The 21,005-nt window shown below is 40.4% G+C and overlaps 1 protein-coding gene across 7 annotated transcripts; it reads left to right on the forward strand.

The window, feature by feature from the left end:
* Positions 1 to 317: 317 nt before the first annotated feature.
* On the forward strand, positions 318 to 19,998 carry LOC111769170 (zinc finger protein with KRAB and SCAN domains 8-like). 7 transcript variants are annotated; one of them, XM_070245043.1, is made up of 7 exons: positions 1,233 to 1,835; positions 2,040 to 2,200; positions 3,056 to 3,200; positions 4,372 to 4,520; positions 7,315 to 8,409; positions 10,005 to 10,118; positions 18,319 to 19,998. In XM_070245043.1, exon 5 carries the CDS (start codon positions 7,373 to 7,375, stop codon positions 8,195 to 8,197), a length of 825 nt encoding a protein of 274 aa, XP_070101144.1. In that variant the 5' UTR covers positions 1,233 to 1,835; positions 2,040 to 2,200; positions 3,056 to 3,200; positions 4,372 to 4,520; positions 7,315 to 7,372; the 3' UTR covers positions 8,198 to 8,409; positions 10,005 to 10,118; positions 18,319 to 19,998. The 7 variants fall into 7 exon arrangements, with proteins under 7 accessions (XP_070101149.1, XP_023479913.1, XP_070101146.1 ...); XM_070245044.1 differs by lacking the exon at positions 1,233 to 1,835 and adding an exon at positions 2,418 to 2,554; XM_070245048.1 differs by lacking the exon at positions 18,319 to 19,998 and adding an exon at positions 11,206 to 12,530 and having other exon boundaries at positions 318 to 2,200.
* Positions 19,999 to 21,005: the final 1,007 nt, after the last annotated feature.

Below are 21,005 nucleotides of genomic sequence, written 5' to 3' on the forward strand. Positions count from 1 at the left end.
TCATAGTCTGTAGAATGCTAGGTTGGGAAGTGACTTTTGAGATCATTTTCCAACCTGTTCTCTAAATAGAGGTCCAGAGAGTCCACCCATTGCACTGGGTCACCCATTAAGTTAGTGGTACAGGTGGAAAGAGAATCCAGGTTTTCTGAGACTCTGCCCATTTCTTTTTTGGCTGGGTATGCCCTCAAGTCTGAACCTTGTTATTGTATGTTCTTAATTTATACTCTGCCACGGGATGGAGTCATACTTAGTGCCTCTACCTGTAATGTTTCATTTTAAGAATTACTCCTTTTATCCGCTTGTATGTCCGAACCAGTATACTGTCATCCTGCAAAAACAGAAACCAGTTTAAGAAGCAAAGTGTTTATCAAGGAACAAAGAATTGAGATTTCAGGAGCACAGATTCAGGTAGAAACCCAAATAGAGTCCAGTCCTGCTAGGGAGGACACTCAAAGTCCGGGGTGGTAAAGCATTTTAATTGGAGCTGGAGGCAGACAGCTAATCTTGGGTAAAAATTGAATTTTGATTGTATCTTCAAAAAGTTCACAATCAGTCTTTGTGATCAGGATGTCTGTTCTCCTGCTGACCTCTCAAACAATTGCTTGTAAAACAATTGTAGTTTTGGCCCAGTCCAAGGTTCAAGACAGCAAAGCAGTTTCTCCAGAGAGGCCAGCTCCATTTTCAAATAGCTCCACTCAAATCAATTTTGACAATACTGACTGGTATCTTGAGTTAAATTCTTTCATAAATGAGTAGTTTGAGGGATTTTTGCAGTATCACAGTAATGTTTTGAAAGCCCTGCTTTCATGGGCCTGGTCCCTAATCCTCACGAAAGCAGAGAATATGCAGCATTGGCTTTCAGATCACTAATAGTGAAGACCAGGGCTCTTGCGGTCCCGCCTGCTGGTTTTAGGGGTCCTGTAGGGCCCACACTGGAGATGTTGCCTTTTCCCATAAGCAGTGTCTTTAAATTCCAAGATTCAAGGGTGGTCCTACCCTGGGTAAAATCAGGAAGCAAAAATCACTTTCGGTGAAGGGTGAGGTAGGAAAGCCAAGTCTTGCGGATGGGCCTGGGGTAGAGGCGGTCCCAGAAGGATCGACCAGGACCTGGGCCTGAGCTCGAGACAGCCAGCCGGGAGCGAAACCAGGCCCCGCCTGGAGATTTCCGGGCTCCTGGGCCCGCCCCGGAAGTGCTGAGAGGGACTTCCGCCCCGTAGGGAGCGGAAGGAGCTGATTGCTGTTCTCGGTCTAGGGCCGACTGCTCTGCGTTTGGGCGGTGGCGCGGTGGGCGTTGTTCAGCTGCAACCTCTCAGATCCTCTCTCGCGAGGCAGGCCCGGGTGGAGTGCTGACGGGAAGCTAGTGAGGCTGCCCATCTTGGGACCGTGAGGATTATGGCTAAATGCAACATTCCTAGGAAGGGTATTTCACGCCATTCAGTGCTGCTGGAGTCCACATTTGGGACTGCTTCCCTCTCGGGATTATAACTTTGGTCTTTACGGTCTTCAGAGTTTTGAGGCCTGACAACAACGTGGACCCCTGATATATTTGGTATCACTGCGCATCAGACCCTCAGTTCTCCTTTCCAAACAAAAAGAAGAAACTGCAAATGACTGGAAATTGTTAGGGGCTCTAAGTTTAAGAGAGACTTCCTCTTCCAATTCTTCTTGTGCCCATTACATTACCTTTTGATTGCAGAATACACCTCTTTATTTCAGCTTGGCAATAATTTATTGCTCTTCCCCTTTAGCAGTCACTTTTCCATCCACGCCAGGGCAGAACCACTTTCCAGCAACGGTGATGCCGTTCTCTACTGACGACCGTGTCCAGGCCCTTGGTCAGTAATGCACAGAAGCACTGGCGGGGAGATTCCTGTGGCGCAGGGCCACACCTGCCATCCCAGTCTGTGATCTGACAGCCCTTCTTAGCAAATTAGCCCTTTATTTGATATTGCTCTTTTTTCTGCCGTAACCCTCAGTAATTAGCGTAACAACTATGGCAGTCTTTGCTTTTTCTTTGAGTAAAATAATTTCTTTTACAGAAGAAATGTTCTCGAAGAAGAGGCCCTCAAGAGGAATCTTACTGCATTTGGAAAGCTGCACGGCTGCATTTTAGAGGATCTGGTTTTGCTGGTTCCAAGGATTCTGTTAGCAGAAAACTCGCTCTGAGCTGGCTCCAGCAGCTCGGTTGACAATGGCTGAGGTCAATTCCCCATCATTCTTCCTGAGGAGCGCTAGGTCTGGGAGTGGGAGCAGCGTGCGGTGGTGGGTAGGGAGTTGTTGGGAAAGTGGCTACCTGGACGACCCGAAGAGTGAGTTGGATGAACCCAGATAGCAGGAAGGGAAGAGAGAGGTATTTTTCAAGTCATCTTAAAGCTTTTAGTCTCTTAGGGATTCTTCTCTTCTGTTCTCTTGTTTAGGCATTTAAGTCTAACGGGCTTTTGTCTAAGGGCTTTAAAATGGAGCCAGGAAGCTATTAAGGAAATGGGTCTTATAGACGTCCTCACGGAGCAGAACATGAACTTTTTAACAGAGTTAACACTGCAAGAAACCTGCGGTTGGTCACAGTGACGAACTTTTGCCTCCCTCTACCTAGCCTTAGCAATCAATTATGTTTTGCCAAGATTAGCTTTCTGCCGCCAACCCCAATTAATATTGTTTGTAATGCAAACCTCCCTCTTTTGCCTTTAAAAGCCTCTGCCTCTTACTCCCTAGCGGGACATTATTTGAGTTGTTACCCGGATCTGTGTACCTTGAATTGCAATTCTTTGATCCCAAAATAAACGCCTCTCTGCCTCTCATTTTTAGCTCTTTATTTTTAGGTTAAAAAACTTAATTTCTCTGTCCCTCCATTTCCTCATCTGTGAGGATGATAAAAGCACCTGCGTAGAGATGTTATCAAGATTACATGAACAGTACTTGATACATAAGAAGTCCTACCTAGATTATTTGTTGTAATTAATTCTTCCTCTCCTTATTTCCCTGGGACTGGCCTGCTCTGCTGATTTATTTGTTTATATGGTGATTTATTCACAATTTCATGTATTTAATTTTCCAGATTCCAGCTCTTGCATGCAGTTAAGAAGTAATCTAGCAAGAAATGCCAGCTCTGGGAGCAGGAGAATCACTGTCTCTCTAGCTCCTACTCCGTAATACACCACTGAAATATCAATTATAGGGATCCTTCCCCCTAAAGAAGAGTTGTAAGTGTTAAAATTGACATTCTGTGGTCTTCTGAAGGTTCTAGAAGTAAGAGGCCTGAGGAGACCCTTTTTTTTAAATCTTCTATTTAACGGAATCAGAATAAGTGTATTGTTGTGAATGCTTAGCAGAATCTGATTCAAAGTGAGGATGGAACAAGAGGGAAGCCAGCTCAGCTCTGCCGTTTCCACAATGTTATTGTTTAGGAGGTCCATCTTTGCTGCCTATTGTCTCAGATATAAGTTGTAAATATGTTTTCCATTTTTTATTTGTCTTTGACTTTGCTTAAGGTGGTTTTGTTTGTTTACTGTGCAGGAAATTTGATTCTTTGCATAGAGATTAGATTTATCAGTCTTTTCATTTATGGCCTCTGGATTTTGGCTCATAATTAGAAAGGCCTTCCTGAGGTTATAACCTTCTGAGGTTATAAAACACTTCTCCCAGGTTTTCCTCTGGTACTTTTATAGTTTCATTTGTAACATTTATAATTTTGATTTATTTGGAATATTTACCCATGCATAGAGTGAGGTAGGAATCCAATTTAAGATTTTCCAGATGATTACCCAGTTCTCTTCCTACATTTATTGAAAAGTCTACTCATCTTTTTCTTACTGATTTGCCACCTTTGTTATATGCTAAATTTCTGCCTCTGATTGCATCTATTTCTGGACTTTCTATTCTGTACATTTGTCTATCTCACTCATCAGTACTACACTGTTTAATTATTGAGGCTTTATAATATGTCTAAAATCCTTTAGGACAATTGCCCCTTCATTGCCCTTCTTTTTCAGAGTTTTCCCAGGAAGTCTTGCTTGTTTATTTTTCTATGTGAAGTTTAAAATCTACTTATAAAAAAGTTAGTATTTTTATCGGAATAGTGTTAAATTTACAAATTAATTTAGGGATTAGTTTCTGAGTGCTAAGCCCCAAGGAGCCATATGGTGGTTCATCTAGGAGGCAAGTGGAAGGAGTTGGGACTGTGACAGATGTAGGTTCAAATTTCATCTGTGCTGTTTTATTAGTTCTCTGACCTTGTAAAATTTATCTGCTTCTCAGTTTTCTTATATATGAGAGGAGGACTATAATGTCTACTTTGCAGGATTAAAGGAGATAAAAAGTATACAATGTCTTCTTCGGAGTGAATAGAATCCTTTCCTCTCCTGCTCCTTTCAGGGCATCAACTCTCGAACCACCGAGAAGGAAGCCTCCGCGATCCTAGAGCGGCCCCCAGGTGCCCAGGGGCGGGGTTCCGCGGAAGGCGACCTCTCCAGGCCAGTGGTGGCCTGAGTCGGTCGTCAGGTTGTGTAACTGCACATCTCCAGGTGAGTCTTCTGTTATCCTACCTCTCTGGTTTTGAGTGACCTCTGGGGCGAGCACCGCAGAGGAGGGGGAACTACCTGCTGCGCCATGTCGCCTCAAGCCTGTCCCCCGACCCTGCCCTCTGACCCCTGTGCCTCCCCTCACCCCGCCCCTCTTTTCACGCTCCTCACTTTCTTCTTTTACTGTCTTTTCCTTGCCTTCTACCCCTGCCTCTTCTGCCCTTCCCCTCTTGCCTCCCCTCCCTTGCCGCACTGCCAAGGCCGACTCCCCAGAGGCCCTGGGAGCAAGGATGGCGGGGGCGCAGGGGCTCTGCGGCCAGAGCCCTACCAAGCCCGGATCTCGGGCTGAGGCCCGCAGTCCCCAGCAGCGTCTTCGGGGCTCGGAGGAGACATAATCACAGTGACCTGCCTGCCTGTTCTGACAGGGCCGATTTCCAGAGGCGGGGAAGGAGAGTAGGGGAAAGGAGGAGACCCTGTTTTCTCTTGGCCCTGTGTCCTCAACTCTCCTTTGTGCTCTATTATGACCTTGGTAGCTGAGGGACACGCAATTTTATCTAGATGTTCTTGAAATAGTTTCATTGTGCCTCAAAGAAAAGATCAGCTTAGCTGAATACTATGCTCGGGAAAGCTCCTTTCTTTTGATATCTGTATTGCATTTTTCCACCCCCACCCAGCTTTTTTCTTCTGTTTAAAAGATAAGAGCAATCGTTTCTTTCTTCTTGATAGCTTTTCTTTGAAGTTAAAAAGTTAAAGGTTTCTGATGACAGCTCACAAAAGTACTTTATGTGTACCTGTAGCCTTAAAATAATTTATTCAGAAAAAAATAAATATTTATCCTTTGTAGTTGCTTGAAGTCAATATCAGCAGTTTGGGGCTCTGAGGGGAATGTATTATGGGAAAAGAAGGAACATTGAAGCAGGAGTGGGAAAGGCTAATTCTAGTGTGAGCAAGCTGCAGATCAAGAAGGATTTGGGTAGGACTAGGGGTTCCCCATGTTTTGCTAAGGGCAGAGCAGCTTACACCACGTGCTTCCATGGTAACCGTGTTTCTGGACTCTGGGCAAAGGTTCATGTACATGTGACCTGTGCACTGAGTGAGCCTTTTTCAGTGTTGCTAAGGAGCTACTCTTCAGAGAAACTTGACAGAAGAGCATGGCTTAGAAATAGTACAGCTCCTAAGCCGTGGAGGATATAGTGTCTGTGACAACAAACCTGTGACCGATTTCTGGGGAATCCCTTCCTCCCCTCACAAATCAGAGGCTTAAGAAATACATGTTCATATAAAGAAATATTGGAAAGACACAAGAAACTAATAAAAGTGATTACCTATGGAGGTGGCAAACTGAGGGGGATCAGGGTGGAAACAAGACTTCTCTACATGTATCTTTTTAGATGATTTTGACTTTTGAATTGTATTTTACCTATTCAAAAATAGAGACAAATTTTTAAATAAAATGTTTAGAATAGTTTCTGGACTCTGGGCATTTTAGATTCACAGAAAAAATGTGAAGATAGTACGAAGAGTTCCTATATACCCCACACCCAGTTTCCCGTATTATTAGTATCTTACATTAGTATAGTACATTTATCACAACTCTGGAATTACTTTTGACTATTATTATTAAAGTCTACTTCATTCACATTTTCTTAGTTTTTATCTAATGTCCTTTTTCTATTTCAGGATCCCATCCAAGATACCATATTAAATTGTCATGTCTCCGTAGGTTCCTCTTGGCTGTGACAGTTTCTCAGGCTTTCCTGGTTTTTGATGACCTTTACAGTTTTTAGGAGTACTTGTCAGGTGTTTTGTAGAATGTCACTCATTTGCAGTTTGACTGATCTTTTTCTCATTATGATACTGAGGTTATAGGTTAAGTGGAGGAAGACCACAGAGGTGAAGTGCCATTCTCATTTCCTTGTATCAAGGGTGCATATTGTCAACTTGACTTATCACTATTGAGACCTAAAACAATTTATAAGATGGGAAAAAGCAGAGAGGGGATAATTTGTGTAATTTGAGTTTAGAGCAAAAGTTTTATCAAGTCTGGATAAAATTGGATTTGTTCCCAAGGAATATGAGAGTGGCAGCAATCAACCAAGTTCTCCACATGTTGGTTTGAACTATAAAGATGAAAGGGGCTGGTGGAGCCCCTTTCTTTGGAGTTAAAGGGTCTGTTCTATCACAGTTCCAGAGAAGACAAAGCATCGCTGTTGCTAAGATACTGTCTATCATAGCAACAGCTGCTGCAGTAATAGTAATGGTAGCAATAGGCAGAGCTTCTGTTATTCCCATGTCTCTCTTCCAACCCGCATATTGTGGACTCTTGTAAGTGGTAAAACACACCTGTCAAAGATGTTATTGTCATTTTTCCAAACTTACTCGTTATCAGTTGAATTTCTGATTCTTTCTGCCTTCTCTATTCCTTTACTCCTTCATCTGCTCTGCTGTCTGCAAATCTCTTCAATTCCTGTCTTGTTTCCTAATTTAATTAAATATGATAAAAAATATTTTTAAGTAGGAACTATATATTATTTTAAATTCACTTATATCCCAGACTCTGTGCTTTATAAAGAGTAGATTTAAATAGTCATTTGAGTCAGGTGTTCATTCCAGTAGTTCTGTGATGTTACTATGTTGTGGTACAGACTGAATAAAAACATTTGATCTGGCTGCCATATGATTGGTGTGCCCTGGGGTTGTCAAACATATTCAAGAGTCCTACTTAAGTCTGTTTTCAAAATATATTGCTTTAGCAGCAGGAAAGATTTAGATTTGAAAGGTCTGTTTATTATTTCAGGCATCAAGGCCAGAGGTATGAACAAGGTATTGATTCTGAAGGGAAGATTTTTGTAAGAATGGACCCACACCAGAAGGTCCCCAGCATATATAATGGGGATACTTTAGGGGAGATTAATGGAGAGATTCCTGAGTATGAAAAAGTCCCTCTGTATGAAGACCAATTAGAAAGGCACGAGGACGGGCCCACAGAGGAAAGACGGTATAAATGCAGTGATTGTGGAAAGAAGTTTGCCCAGAGCTCAGGCCTTGTTCGTCATCGGAGAATCCACACTGGAGAGAAACCCTATGAGTGTGATCACTGTGGAAAAGCCTTCAGTGTGCGCTCAACCCTCACAGTGCATGAAAGAATCCACACTGGTGAGAAACCCTATACTTGTAACGAGTGTAGGAAAGCCTTCAGTGTGAGGGCACACCTGATTATACATCAGAGAATCCACAATGGAGAGAAACCCTACGAATGTATTGAATGTGGCAAAGCATTTAGTGTGAGCTCAGACCTTATCAAACATCAGAGAATCCACTCTGGTGAGAGACCTTATGAGTGTAATGAGTGTGGAAAAGCTTTCAGTGTGAGCTCAGCACTCATCAAACATCAAAGAATCCACACAGGAGAGAAGCCGTATGAGTGTAAGGAGTGTGGAAAGGCCTTCTATGTGAACTCAGCCCTTATAAATCATCAGAGGATTCACTCTGGAGAAAGGCCCTATGAGTGTGGACAATGCAGGAAGGCATTCAGCCAGATCTCAACCCTTATTCATCACCAGAGAATCCATACTGGAGAGAAACCCTACGAGTGTGACGAGTGTGGGAAAGCTTTCCGTGGGAGCTCTAATCTTGCCAAACACCAGAAAATACATACCAAAGGGAAGTGTCAAAAGTGATTTATGTGGTGAAGATATTCAAAGGACTTTTTTTGTATCAGAAGTTACCACCAAAAGAAGGGTATGGTTAAAGTTAATGTTTTAATTGACGCTTGGTCCCTTGAAATATTAAAGAAGTGAGAAGTCAGTGAAAAATGACTCCATCATAATAATTACCAACTAAAGCTCTAAAATCACATCTACTTCTGAGAATGCAGTTTACAACTCATAAGGTAAAGCCATTTAAAAACCATATGCCATAATGTAGTTTGTTTTGGTTTAGTAAGAGCAAACTTCAGTATTTCAAGCATGGTTTTTATTTTTATGTATGAACCTGTTATTGTTATTGTTGTTGCTACCAGTATTACAAGTGAGACATTAAATTTTGAAATTGGAAGTAATGTTGGTGAGACAGGGACAACATATCCTCATTGAATCTGGACATACTAACCTATTGGTTTTCCTTTCTTTGCCTTTGATATCCCATTATGCTCTCAGGGTTGTCTAGCTGGGTTAGTGACCTCCTGGCAGAAGGTAGACTATCTCTTTTTAGGTAGCAATCCCAGTAGGTTGTTCTTCAAGATTATTCTTGCTTAGTTAACAAAGCCCTAGCCTTTTGACTTACTGATCCAATAAACCCTGACCTTAACTGAGCTTCCTGAACCAAAACAAAATAACGAAAAACCTCTTAGAGTCAGGTCCTCCTACCCTTTGCATTTAGTGTTTCTCAGAGTGTAATGTGGCATATGCAAAGAAAGACTGAGACGTATGAGAATAGGACAAGCTTAGGGAACTACTGTTGAGTTGCAGTTGGCGTTGGTTTTAGGATGACTTTCAAGGACCTGAGTGACTGTGTGAAACTTGATAACTGATATCAATCAGGAGAGCTCAGATTCGGGAGGTGGTAGAAAGTTGAGTTCAATTTGGAAAATGTCTTTCCTATGTTGGTGGAAATCCCAGGAGAACTATTCACCAGACTATACCCTAACTTCCTAGCCCGAATCCCTAGGCCTAAAACACAAACCCTGTATATGTACATATGAAACTCAGGAAAAAGATTTAGACTTTAAAATTACTTTTTTATTATTTTACTATATTAATAGGGATTTCTCACTCCTGGGTAACAGGCCTGAAATTCTTTTGATCCTTGAAACTTAATCTTGTGAGGGTCAAGACGAACACCAAATTGATAGAAATTGCAGATTGCTTTGGTCCATGCTGTGGACAGGTAGAAGGGAATAGTCTCTGAGAAGGTAAAATAGTGTTCACTCCTCAGAGTAGGACTCTATTGCAAAGAGATGCACAGTTTCCATGGATTCTCATCAGCAAATCAGGCAAGTCAGCTGCAAGACACACGGGATTCCATGAAGCTCTGAGCCCACTTGTGCCATCAAGCACTGAGGTCACAGATGCATGTGAAAGAGCACATTATGAAGTCTCTGGTACTGAAGTAGTGCTTACCACCCTGCGCGAGTAACTCTAGGCCTGGACATGGGGGCTGAAGGCAGAGAAGGACATGGTTCTGGAGCTCAAACTGTGTGGATAGAACCTCACTTAGGGCATGGGGCATATTGGAGAAACTAAGGCACATACTTAGAGGCAGAAGTGAAGGGCCTCAGCAAAGCACCAGGCAGTTGTCTTTACTATACTGGGTTGAAAGTGTGAATTTCTTTGCCCTGCTTCTTCCTGCGTTTGGCAATTGAAGGAGACTGTGGTTTCTCCTTACTCTGCCCTGGAGAGAGTTCCCTGTCATCCTGTGTCTTTGTTGTTATCACCAGTGTTTTCAGTTTTTACTTCTTTGGCCTCAGCTGTCTTGGTTTTTTCTTAGGATGGAGGTTTGCAAACAGAGTCTTCTGGGTGGAGAACACCCTTCTGGGATCAGCACTGAAGAGATGCCATATGCCACCCCAAACCAGCACAGTTGAATCTTAAGCAGTAACTGGTGAGTATTCTGAAGACTTTGAAGGAGCAGATGGTCTGGCAAAAGAAGTCCCTTTTACTGAAGAATTTAGTGTTATAAGATCAGGATACATGTAACATGTTATTCCTTGTGAGCTCAAATTAAGGTGTTAATGATTATCTGTTTTAGGCTGGATCTTGTGCCTGATGTTAGGAATACAAAGATAAAGGAAAAAAGCACTCTGCTCTACAGGGGCTTACAGTCTATTTGGCGACAGGGAGAAGGGAGTAGAAAGAAAACAACAATTACAGTGATAAAGCCACTGGGTTTGCACAAAGTGCTTTGCACTCAAGGTGTAATAACTACTCACAAGAGTGTTGGAAAGCCTTTGGAGAAGGATGAAATCCTGGAGAAAGAATGAGTTCTGCTGCCATATGAAAAAGAATGAAGGAAGGTACAGTGGGAATAGTATGTTAAAAAGCACAGTGCATCTGGGGGGAAAAGAAGGAAGTTTTCACTGACTGTTTATTGAATGCATTATGGAAGTAGTGACAGATGAAACAGAGAGAGCCAGGGGCCAGACCATGAAATGCCTGGATTTCTATTCTAGGAAGTATGAAACATCTTCTCTAGGCTAATGTTTTTCAACCACTTTATGCACTAGGAAATGCATTTCACATTGTAACTCAGTATACCATTGTTGGGAGAGACAGTCCTCCTTGGACCAGTTGCACTCCTACACATCTTGCTGGGTGTGCCAGCACTGCAAGGCCCTGGCCACTTTCTTACCCAGGCCACTTCTTAGTGTTGTTTATGCACCTGGTATCCTTGAGAGATGAGGTAACATCTCTTGAACAAAGAGTAGGCTAGCTTCCTGTGTGCTTACTGGTGGTTTGGTGCTCTTTATGGAAAGTTGCTATTTGATTCTTATACATGTTGCAGGAATTATGTACATGTTCTCAATATGAGCTCTTCACACAGAGAATGCAAATATCCTCTCCAACTCTATGGCTTGCCTTTTTATTCTCTTAATGGTGTCTTTTGATGAGCATTAATTTTTAAGTTTAATATAGTCCAGTTTGTTAATCTTTTTCTTTCATGTGTGTTTTTGTTTTGTTTGTCTTTGAAGATTTCTTTCTCTGCCTTAAGATCATGAAGATACTTTTTTCTTTGAGGAACATTAGCCCTGAGCTAACATCTGCTGCCAATCCTCCTCTTTTTGCTGGGGAAGACTGACCCTGAGCTAACATCCGTGCCCATCTTCCTCTACTTTATATGTGGGACGCCTGCCACAGCATGGCTTGCCAAGTGATGCCGTGTCCGCACCCGGGATCTGAACTGGCGAACCCCAGGCTCCCAAAGCAAAACATGCGCACTTAACCGCTGCACCACCAGGCCAGCCCCCAAATACTTTCTGTTTGGTCTTAAAAAGTTCTGTAATTTTGCTTTTCCATTTATATCTATAATGCATTTGAAATTGGTTTTTGTGCCTTTTCCCATGTGGATATCCAGTTTATCCTACATCATTTGTAGGTAAGACTCTCTTTCGCCACTGTTCTGCAATGCTAATTTGTCGTATATTAATTGTCCACATGTGCATAGATTTGTTTCTAGTTTCTCTATTATGTTCCATTGGTTTATTTGGCTATCCCTGCATCAGTACCACATTTTCCTAATTATTGTACCTTTACATTATGTTTAGATAGCCAGTGGAACAAATCATCCTACCTGAGGAGTCCAGCTCTAAATTTCTGTGTGTGATTTTTCAGACCTGACCACAGGTAATTGCAGAGGCTTTATCCCTCATGGGGGAAAGCTAGCCTCCCGCACTAGACCTGAGGCACAGCCAAAGCATGCAGTCTCTGAAGGGAGTTGCAGTCAAGGACTCAGACTGCCTGGCCAGTTATACTCTCAGGCATATCTGCATTCCTAGCCCAGGCACCTCCATTTGGAGGCCTGTTTATTAGGGGCCTTGCCCAAGCAACTCTGCCAAGACCCCCTTATTGGTGTGGGAGAACCTTGAAGACAGTTTTCTCTACTCTAACTTAGTACTCAGTACTTTTCCACTCTTAGCCTTTTCCCCTCTTCCTCCCCCTGCCTCCTGGGTCCATTAAATGACTGCAGCCTTTTGTGTGCTGCTCACTTGGCAATGCAACAGTCCCCACATTTGTGCTGATTCACTTGACCCTCGCCTGGCATGTTCCATGGATAAGAATGGAACACAGCAGGAGCCAGCACTTTCTCCTGTTGAGCTTCTTGATAAGGCTATTGCAGTAAATGTTTAAAGACTTCTCGTCAAGCCACACTGTGGCAGAATTCCACATAAAATAGAGGAAGATTGGCACAGATGGTAGCTCAGTGGCAGTCTTCCTCAAGCAAAAAGAGAAAGATTGGCAACAGATGTTAGCTCAGGGCCAATCTTCCTCTCAGAAAAATAAAAATTTTTTTAAAAGACTTGGCTGTTACTCTCATTTTTGCCTATGTTAACTGACCACTGCAACACCTGGCAGCTCAACTCTCTCCAGCTCAGCTTAGCTCTTGATACCATCTTATCCTACTTCACAAGTGTCTTGGATGTTCTTGACCCTTTGCATTTACGTATAAATTTTAGAATCAGCTATCCACTCTCTCCCCAAAAAATCTGTTGGGATTTTGATTGGGACTGTATTGAATCTATAGACTAATCTCGGGAGACTCAATATATATACATGAGTCTTCCAATCCATGAACATTTCTTTAGGGTCTTAGTTTTTCCCAATAATATTTTATTGTGTTTTTTTTTGCAGAGGCCTTGAAGACCTTTGTTAGATTTATTCCTAGACATTTGATACTTTTTCCCTGCAATTGTTAGTGGCATCATTTTTTTTTCAATTCCTCTTTCTGTTAACAGAGACTTTCAATTGATTTTTATATATTGAGTTTTTATCCAGCATTCTAATAATTTTATATGTGGATTCTTTTGGTTTTTATACATAACATTTGCAAATAATGTTTTATTTCTTACTTTCCAATCCTTACGTCTTTTTTTTTTTCTTGCCTTATTTTACTAGATGACCTCCAGTGTCATAATAAAAAGAAGTGATGGTAGCTGGAATATTTGTCTGGAAGAAATGCTCTTACCTCAGCTGTAGGTTCCCCTCTCCACTGACCCATCTTGAGATGAGCATTCTCCCATATCTCCAATGTTTTTCAGACTTAGAGATTCCAACTCTATGCTGACCATTTACTTCTCGGTGTGTACTTTCAGTGGAGGAGAAGTAGGTTCTGAGGGCTGCCAGTCCCATTGGCTCAAAAGAAATCATTTTCCCATTTGTTACTTTCAGACCCTTCACCCTTCTCCTGGATCTGGTTTTGGTAATATACAGTTGATTTTCATTTTTCACAGTAGTTGTGTTCTATAAAGTTGCCACAAACACTGAATTAATGAATACTGAACTCCTTGAGGAAATATAGGGTTAGATTCCTATGAGCGTCTGGTCACATTTTTGTCAATTGAAATGGTATTGCATTGCGTAGGTTCATTTGCCAAGGTCTTTATAAAACAAGCCAATCTTATCAACATTGAAAACCAGCTCTTCAGTATAACCCATTTCTTGTATAACACTGAACAGGTATTTTAAAAATTCTACCACAGCCTCCTGGTGGTAGAACCTGCCTTGCCTGCAAATTTAACATTTTCCAAACTCTATCAGTGTGTGAGCTAGCTAGCCAGCACTAGCTGAGAAGGGTTTATCATTTCCTGACCCTGGTTAACAAGATGGTAAATTTCTTTAGCTTTCAGGCTCACAGCAGTGCTCTCTGCTATGCTTTTTTTTTTTTGTATCGGTTGTCATCTCATAAATACACAAGTTTAGCTGCTTTTCCCTATTTTCCATCTCTTCATCAAACACTATAGATGTTACTGTAGCACTTTCTGGAGCAGCCTCCTGTACAGATCATTAAATTTCCTCTTCCTTTTTCTGGATTTACTGTATTATTGATTTATTACTATTGAACTCAGGCAACAGCACTATAACTCATGTATGAATGAAGCTTATCTAGCACATGTATTTTCTCTGGAAGGCACATCACAGCCTTCTTATGCTTAGGAAAACTAAACAGCACTTCAGCACTATGCTTGGGGGGATTTTAAACAGCAAAATCACCTACAAAAAATGCAGCACTAATTAGGCCACAAAAAGGACACTTGTTTGCAGTATGAGAGCTGAAACAAAGGTAGAGTGTCATCTTGTTTGATCTCAGCTAGAAACAGCAGCAACTCAAATTTTTGCCACTCTGTGCATACCCAGGAATGACTGCAAAAGTGCCACAAGTGTCAATTAGGGGTAACAAGTAATGTTAGCAAGTACATGAGTTCACAAATATGGAATCCATGAATAAACAGGATTGACTCATTTAACCAATGGGTTTTGTGATGTGTATTTATGGAGTTTTTCAAGCTTCTCACAGTTTAGTTCCTTTGCTTCTATCTCCAGTACATAATAGTTTTCTCAGTGTGTCTTTGTGTGTGCTGTTCTTTCAGCCTATGATACTAGATTCTTTCAAGCAATCTTGTGGTATTTTTCCATACAGCTTTAATTCTGTGTAAGCTCTTTTCAGAATTCAGGGACTCAATTGGTACTCTGTTACTGTGTACTTATGTGATTTTCTAAATAGATTATTCATTTTTGAGTATATCTTAAGCATAACATTTATTTTTTGTTTATTTAAGATTTATACTATATTCAGTTCCAAAAAGGATTTAGGGAACACATACTTTCACAATGAAAATGGGACACTTGGGAATAAAAACAGATCCAAATTATATCTACTTAGATAGATATAATCTAATAGATTATATTATCTATTAGTATATAATAGATTATATCTATTAGTTTCTTGGGGCTGCCATAACAAATTACTACAAACTTGCTGGCATGAAATAAGAGAAATTTATTCTTACACAGTTATGAAGGCCAGAAATCCAAAATCAAGGTGTTAGGAGGGCCACATTCCCTCCAAAGACTGCAGGGGAGAACCCTTTCTGACTTCTTTGAGCTTCCAGAAATTCCTTATCTTGTAGTTATATCACTTAAAACTGTCTTCATGTGGGCCTTCACTTTCCTCTTTCTGTCTTCTCTTCTATCACTTAAAAGGACACTTGTTGGATTTAAGGCCCACCTGGATAATCCAAGATGATCTCATCTTGAGATCATTAATTACATCTGCAGGGACCCTTTTCTCAAATAAGGTCACATTCACATGTTCTGAGGATTAGGACGTAGACATTCCTTTTTGAGGGGTCACTATTCAACCTACTACAGATGGTAAATTTCTCTCCTCTCTGAGATAAATTAATTAATAGTTGAGTACTGAAGTTGAAGTTTTCTGGCCATTAAGACAGAATGGAAAATATGTTGGTTTATACTGTTTTCCATTTGCCTAACAAAAGAAAGCAGTTATATTTGACTGCAGAGATGACCTTTTTCCTGGAACTAAATTCAACTAAATATATGTTGCTTGAGTGCCTGTGTAAAGGATATTGAATAATAGTACGTTATCTTCAACTATAGTTTTAAATAGAGAAACACTTAAAATGCATCATAGTGAACCCTTGAAACAATTTCATAAAATCTTTTTTGTGTAGTTTATTATTAAATTATAAAAAGTGCACAAATCATAAGTATTTGTGAGTGCAGAAATTATAAGCAGTTTTGAGTTTAAACTAAGTGAACATGCCTGAGTAACCCATACCCAGCTCAAGAAAGAATATTCCCAGCATTCTAGAACACTCCTTTTATGCCTATGCTCCGTCCCATTCTTACTTCTCCAAAGGCCACCATTGTTATGACTCCTAAATACCATGGATGAGTTTTGCCTGTTTTTGAACTTCATACACATTGTACTCTTTGGTACCTGGCTTATTTCTTTCAACATTATGTTTGTGAGATCATTCCATGCTGTTGAGTGTAGTTTTAGTTCATTCTCCCATGAAGTTTCTAACTCAGTGAAGCATTTCTGCATGTGGCTAAGACAGTATTCAGGGTTTTGCTTTATATGATAATCATGCTTAATTATAAAAGGGTTAGACTTAGAGAATCTAAATGTATAGAAAGTTAAATGATTATCAAGTAGCTTCTCTCAAATTTCAAATGCCTTAAGCAAGCATTAGGTAAGTATTGGGTTGAGATTCTTGACTGAATTCTCTGACAGGAACCTATGATCACCTATTCTATGTAGCCACCTTTGGTCCTTTTTGTAATGATTTAGGGGGTGGATGGATGAATAGGTAGCGGAACTTTATTCTTGCCCAGACATAAGGCCAACCCATTCTAGCATGGGCACGAATAGTAGAGGAATGTATAAGTAAAGCAATTATTCCTCAGGAGAGAAATATTGGATCTTCTCAATCAGTTTGGGTGCTGAGTTGGGATTCCAAAATTCTTTATCAAAAAGCTTAAAAGAGACCACATTAGACTGAAAGATGTTTAGAACAAGTCTCACTTGGTGACTCCCCAATTTATTAAAAAGTCTTAGGTTGAGCTCCATTTGATATCTGCTAAACAAATGTACAAATATACTTCTGTTCCCCATTACCACTTCCAATTTTTCCCTTCTTCCACCTCCCATAGCACGTTGTTTCTTTCTTAGGACACTTACCTGACATTTTGCTTTGTATTTGTTTGCCTCTCATCCTGCTTATTTGATTACAAGTTCTTTGATTGCAGGGATTATGTATGATTCCTTATGGATTCTCTGCAGCCCCTAGTGCACTGAAATGGTGTGAGATTGTAGAAGTCATTTTAGGCTAATTACGATCAACTAGCTTTTTATTATGTAAACAACAGCCCCCTCCCCCCACCCAAACTCTCAGTGGCTTACAGTACAAGATTTATTCTTGTTTATGTTGCATGTCAGTTATGGATCAGTTTCAGCTCAACAGCACATTCTTTCCATTCTAGGATACAGGCTAGAGGAGTATGCCTACCTTGAATATGCTCCTGTTATGGTAAAAGAAAAACAATGGTAGTAACACATGATGACTTTTAAAGCATCTACTGGAGAGGAGCATATGGCATTTCCACTTACATTTCATTAGCCAACACAAGTCAAATGACCAAGCTTACTATCATCTATAGGGTGGGGAAAAATAATTCTTACCAAAAAATACAGTGAATGACTAAAAAAATTAGTATAATCTACCATTGATATAGTGTATCTACCATGATAGCCAATATTTATGGAATGCTTTCTATGCCAGGGCTTTTTATGAGTGCCTTATATATATTTTTTTTCTCAATAAAAAATAATGATATGAGATACATACTACTATACTCCCATTTTATAGCTGAAGAAATTGAGGAACAGAGACATTAAATAACTTGCCCAAGATCACACAGCTAGGAAATGTTAGAATCAGGAATTGAAACCAGAAGTCTAACACAACAACCTGTTCTCTTAACCACTGTGCTGTATTATGAAAGTTGTAATCCGAAGGTTGTTTATGCACCACAGTAGGCTTTAAGAGCCAGTGTATTATGCTGATAGAAACTTTAAAGGTATGATTCAAGAGCCCTTGGTCTCAACCTGTCTTTACCTCTAAGTATCCATGTTACCTAGGTCAATGCCACCTAGCTGGGCCTGTTTCTACATCCTTAAAAACAAGAGAAACAGGCCAGATATTCTCTGATATCCCTTCTAGCTTTGAGATTTTTATAATTTCTCCAAATAGATAGTAAAATGCCTTGTTGATGTGATGACCCTCTTATTTAATCTGCTGTTTTATGTGTTGTTACACTCACAGGAGATCTTGAAGAAATATCAAGTCTCCTCCTCAGTGCCTTCCTCCTCTTTTACTTCTCCTGCTGCACATTAGTGATAATACTAATAATAGTAGTAGCTTCTATTTTTTGAGACCTATTCTGTTCCAGGTACTTTTTCAGGCTCCGTAGGTAAGTTATTTCATTTAAAAGTATAGACTATGTTTAGAAAAGAAGCAAAGCTGGAAAAAAATGATGCTCTAAATGTTAATTTTAAGAACATAAAACTAAGAACAGGAAAATAAACCCAAAAAAGCAGAAGGAAGAAAATGCTAAAGATAAGAGCAGAAATTAATGAAAAGCAAGTATATATTCTTTCTTAGACCTTTTATATATAAAAAACTGTGTTTTAGGTAGTTTCTGTAGGCTACTCTCATACTTGGACTCCCTCTTTCTGCCCCTGGGGAGAAGATGCTAATTGCATAATCAACTTGTTCTTTCAGATGGTGATTCAGACCTTAAACAAGGAGTCCATGTCAAAGCAGAGTTTTCCAGAAGTCCAGCACAGAGGATGATGCCTTAAGGACTAAATGGGAACATTCCTCAGGGGCTCCACACTGGACAAGTCCACGGGCTTCTGAATAGTTTGCCCAAGTGAGGGAGGAGCTGCTTTGATGAAGCACAACCTATATTGCCTCAAGCCAAGGAGAGGATCACTCTGAGGGAGAGACCTAAGACACCTGGGAAAATTCGCCCTGAAGTTCAGTCCTGTCAATGCTCTGGGAGTGGGAAATACTTCATTCAGCTTGCACATGATTTTCAATTTCAACTGTAATAAAAGCAGCAGCCCCCCAATGTAAAGTGAGTGGAAAAGTCATTGTTCCAAAAATATCCCTCCCTTATAAAACAAACCCTGACCCACCAGCAGCCCTAAATAAACACCAGCATATCCAACCTGGAGGAAAGCCCAATGAGTATCGAGCCTGGAAAGACCTTCAGTGTATACCTAAGTCCCATTAAACAACAGAGGAGCCATCCTGGAGAAGACTCCCGTGAGAGTAAAGAATGTGGCAAAATCTTCAGGTACTGGAATGATCTTGTCAGACATCAGAGAATCCTTGTGGATATCTTCAGTATCAGAAGACTGTATGTGAGCTCAAGTCTCATTAAACATAAGCAAATTCATTTTGGACAGGAGCCTTATCTATGTCATGAATGTGGCAAAGCATTGAAGTTCTGTGATAGCTTTGTTAAACATTAGAGAATCTGCACTGAAGAAGACCCAAGGGTGTGAAGAGTATAGTAAAGGGTTCATTGTGTTTCAACTCTGGTCACCAACCAAAGAACCCATGCTGAAAAGTACCATTGTGAATGTGGTGAGTGGGGCAAGACCTTCATTTGGAAGCCAGCACTTAGTAATTACCAAAAAACCCACACTGGAAAGAAACCCCATAAATGTAAAAACATAGGAAGGCCTTCACTAAATGCTCAATCTTATACATCAGAAAATCCACACTGGAACAAAACTGTGTATGTGTGACCACTGTGGGGAAGCTTTCAGTCAAAGTTCAGATCTTATCAAACATCAGAGAGTCTTATGAGAGAAGTCTTATGACTGGGACACGTGTGGGAAAACCTTTTGATGAACAACTCTCTTACCAAACATCAGAGGATGCACAACAAAAATGAACCTCAATAGTCAGATATGTGGTAGAGGTAGTATAGGACTTTTTCAATATCAAGCATCACCATTAAGAAAAAACCCAATTGCATATAATCACTTTAACTGGTATTATTTTATGGAACTAAGGACACATTTTATTAGAAAGAGACTTTGTCTTGTCACTTCCTGGGCAAAGTTGAATTAAAACAGATCCAGATGTCTATGGACGTTTAACTCTCTTTGGCACGGTTTTTCATTTTCTGTAGTGAAGGTAGAGAGTAGGGGGAAGCCTTTATAACTAATCAAACCTTGGATAATCCAAACATTATTTATTACATTTATTGGTTTTTGTTTGGAATTCATGATGCTAATTAAAGTAGTTTTTTCTAAGAATAATTTTCACATTGATTCCTGGGACCCAACAAGTATACCACTTCTGTGAGATTTACTCGCTTTTACTTTTTATAGTGTTAGTAGATCTGGGAAAGGCTGCAAATAAATATCTACGTTTGGTAAGCCATTTCACAGAATTTTCTGTCCGTTTGTAAAAAAAAGAAAAGAGAGAAATGTGAGTAGGCCTAGTGAACTTGTAGTATATTGAACAACAGACCGTATTTACTTTGTTTACCTTTGTGTGTCTAACATATAGAATAGTGACTGACACAGAGAAGACCCTCCAACATGCTTGTTGAATGACTGAGGAGTTCTGTTCATGGGTTGGTATCAGTTCATGCTGAAAAGGGACCTGTAATAGTTTACCATAAGATCTGCCCCCTTCCTAGACCTGGTCAATGAATGACCTTCTAAATAATCCAGGCTCAAAGAAATCACAATGGAAACTAGAAAATATATTGAATTGTACTTCTGACAAAGATGGAATAACAAAGACTGAATTTTCTCTCCCACCATATAAAAGCTAAAAACCTGGACAAAATTAATGAATAACCATTTTTAAGACATTAGAAATCAAGTGATGTAGGATAGCAATCCCTGAAAGCAGGAAACAAGTGAAATGAATACTGTAATTGCCCCAGCTTACTGCCATGAGGGGATTTTGACTGTTACACAGGGAGAGGGAACCTAGGTGGAACTGGCAGATTGTCTGAGATGAGGATACAGTTGAGAGTCTGAAAAGACCAAGGTGGCTATAGTTCACAGGGCAGAATGATAGAAAGTGCTGTACGGAGAACCCCAGAGACTGTAGAGTCCCTCTCCAGTCTTCAGGAGTAAGTATCAGGGCATCACATGAAGAAACTACCCTGGCTCAGAGAAAGAACCACCCAAAAGAATTAAAGGAAACAGTACACAGCATTACACAAGACTGAGAATAGTACCTGATCCTGCCAACAAGACTGAAAAATGCTCTAATTCACAAAGCATTGGGTAAAGTACTCAGGAGGAGTCTACCTCAGTATTGAGGAATACTTAGCTATGTTAGTTTCCTTTTGCTGCGGTAACGGATTATCATGAACTTAGAAGCTTAAAAGAACACAAATTTATTGTCTTACAGTTCTGGGAGTCAAAAAT

The sequence above is a fragment of the Equus caballus genome, chromosome 20 (genome assembly GCF_041296265.1).
Source record: "Equus caballus isolate H_3958 breed thoroughbred chromosome 20, TB-T2T, whole genome shotgun sequence".
NCBI classification, from domain to species: domain Eukaryota; kingdom Metazoa; phylum Chordata; class Mammalia; order Perissodactyla; family Equidae; genus Equus; species Equus caballus.

Coding starts and splice junctions, on each gene's coding strand:
- LOC111769170 (XM_070245048.1), top strand. CDS start 7,373: ATGGACCCACACCAGAAGGTCCCCAGCATATATAATGGGGATACTTTA.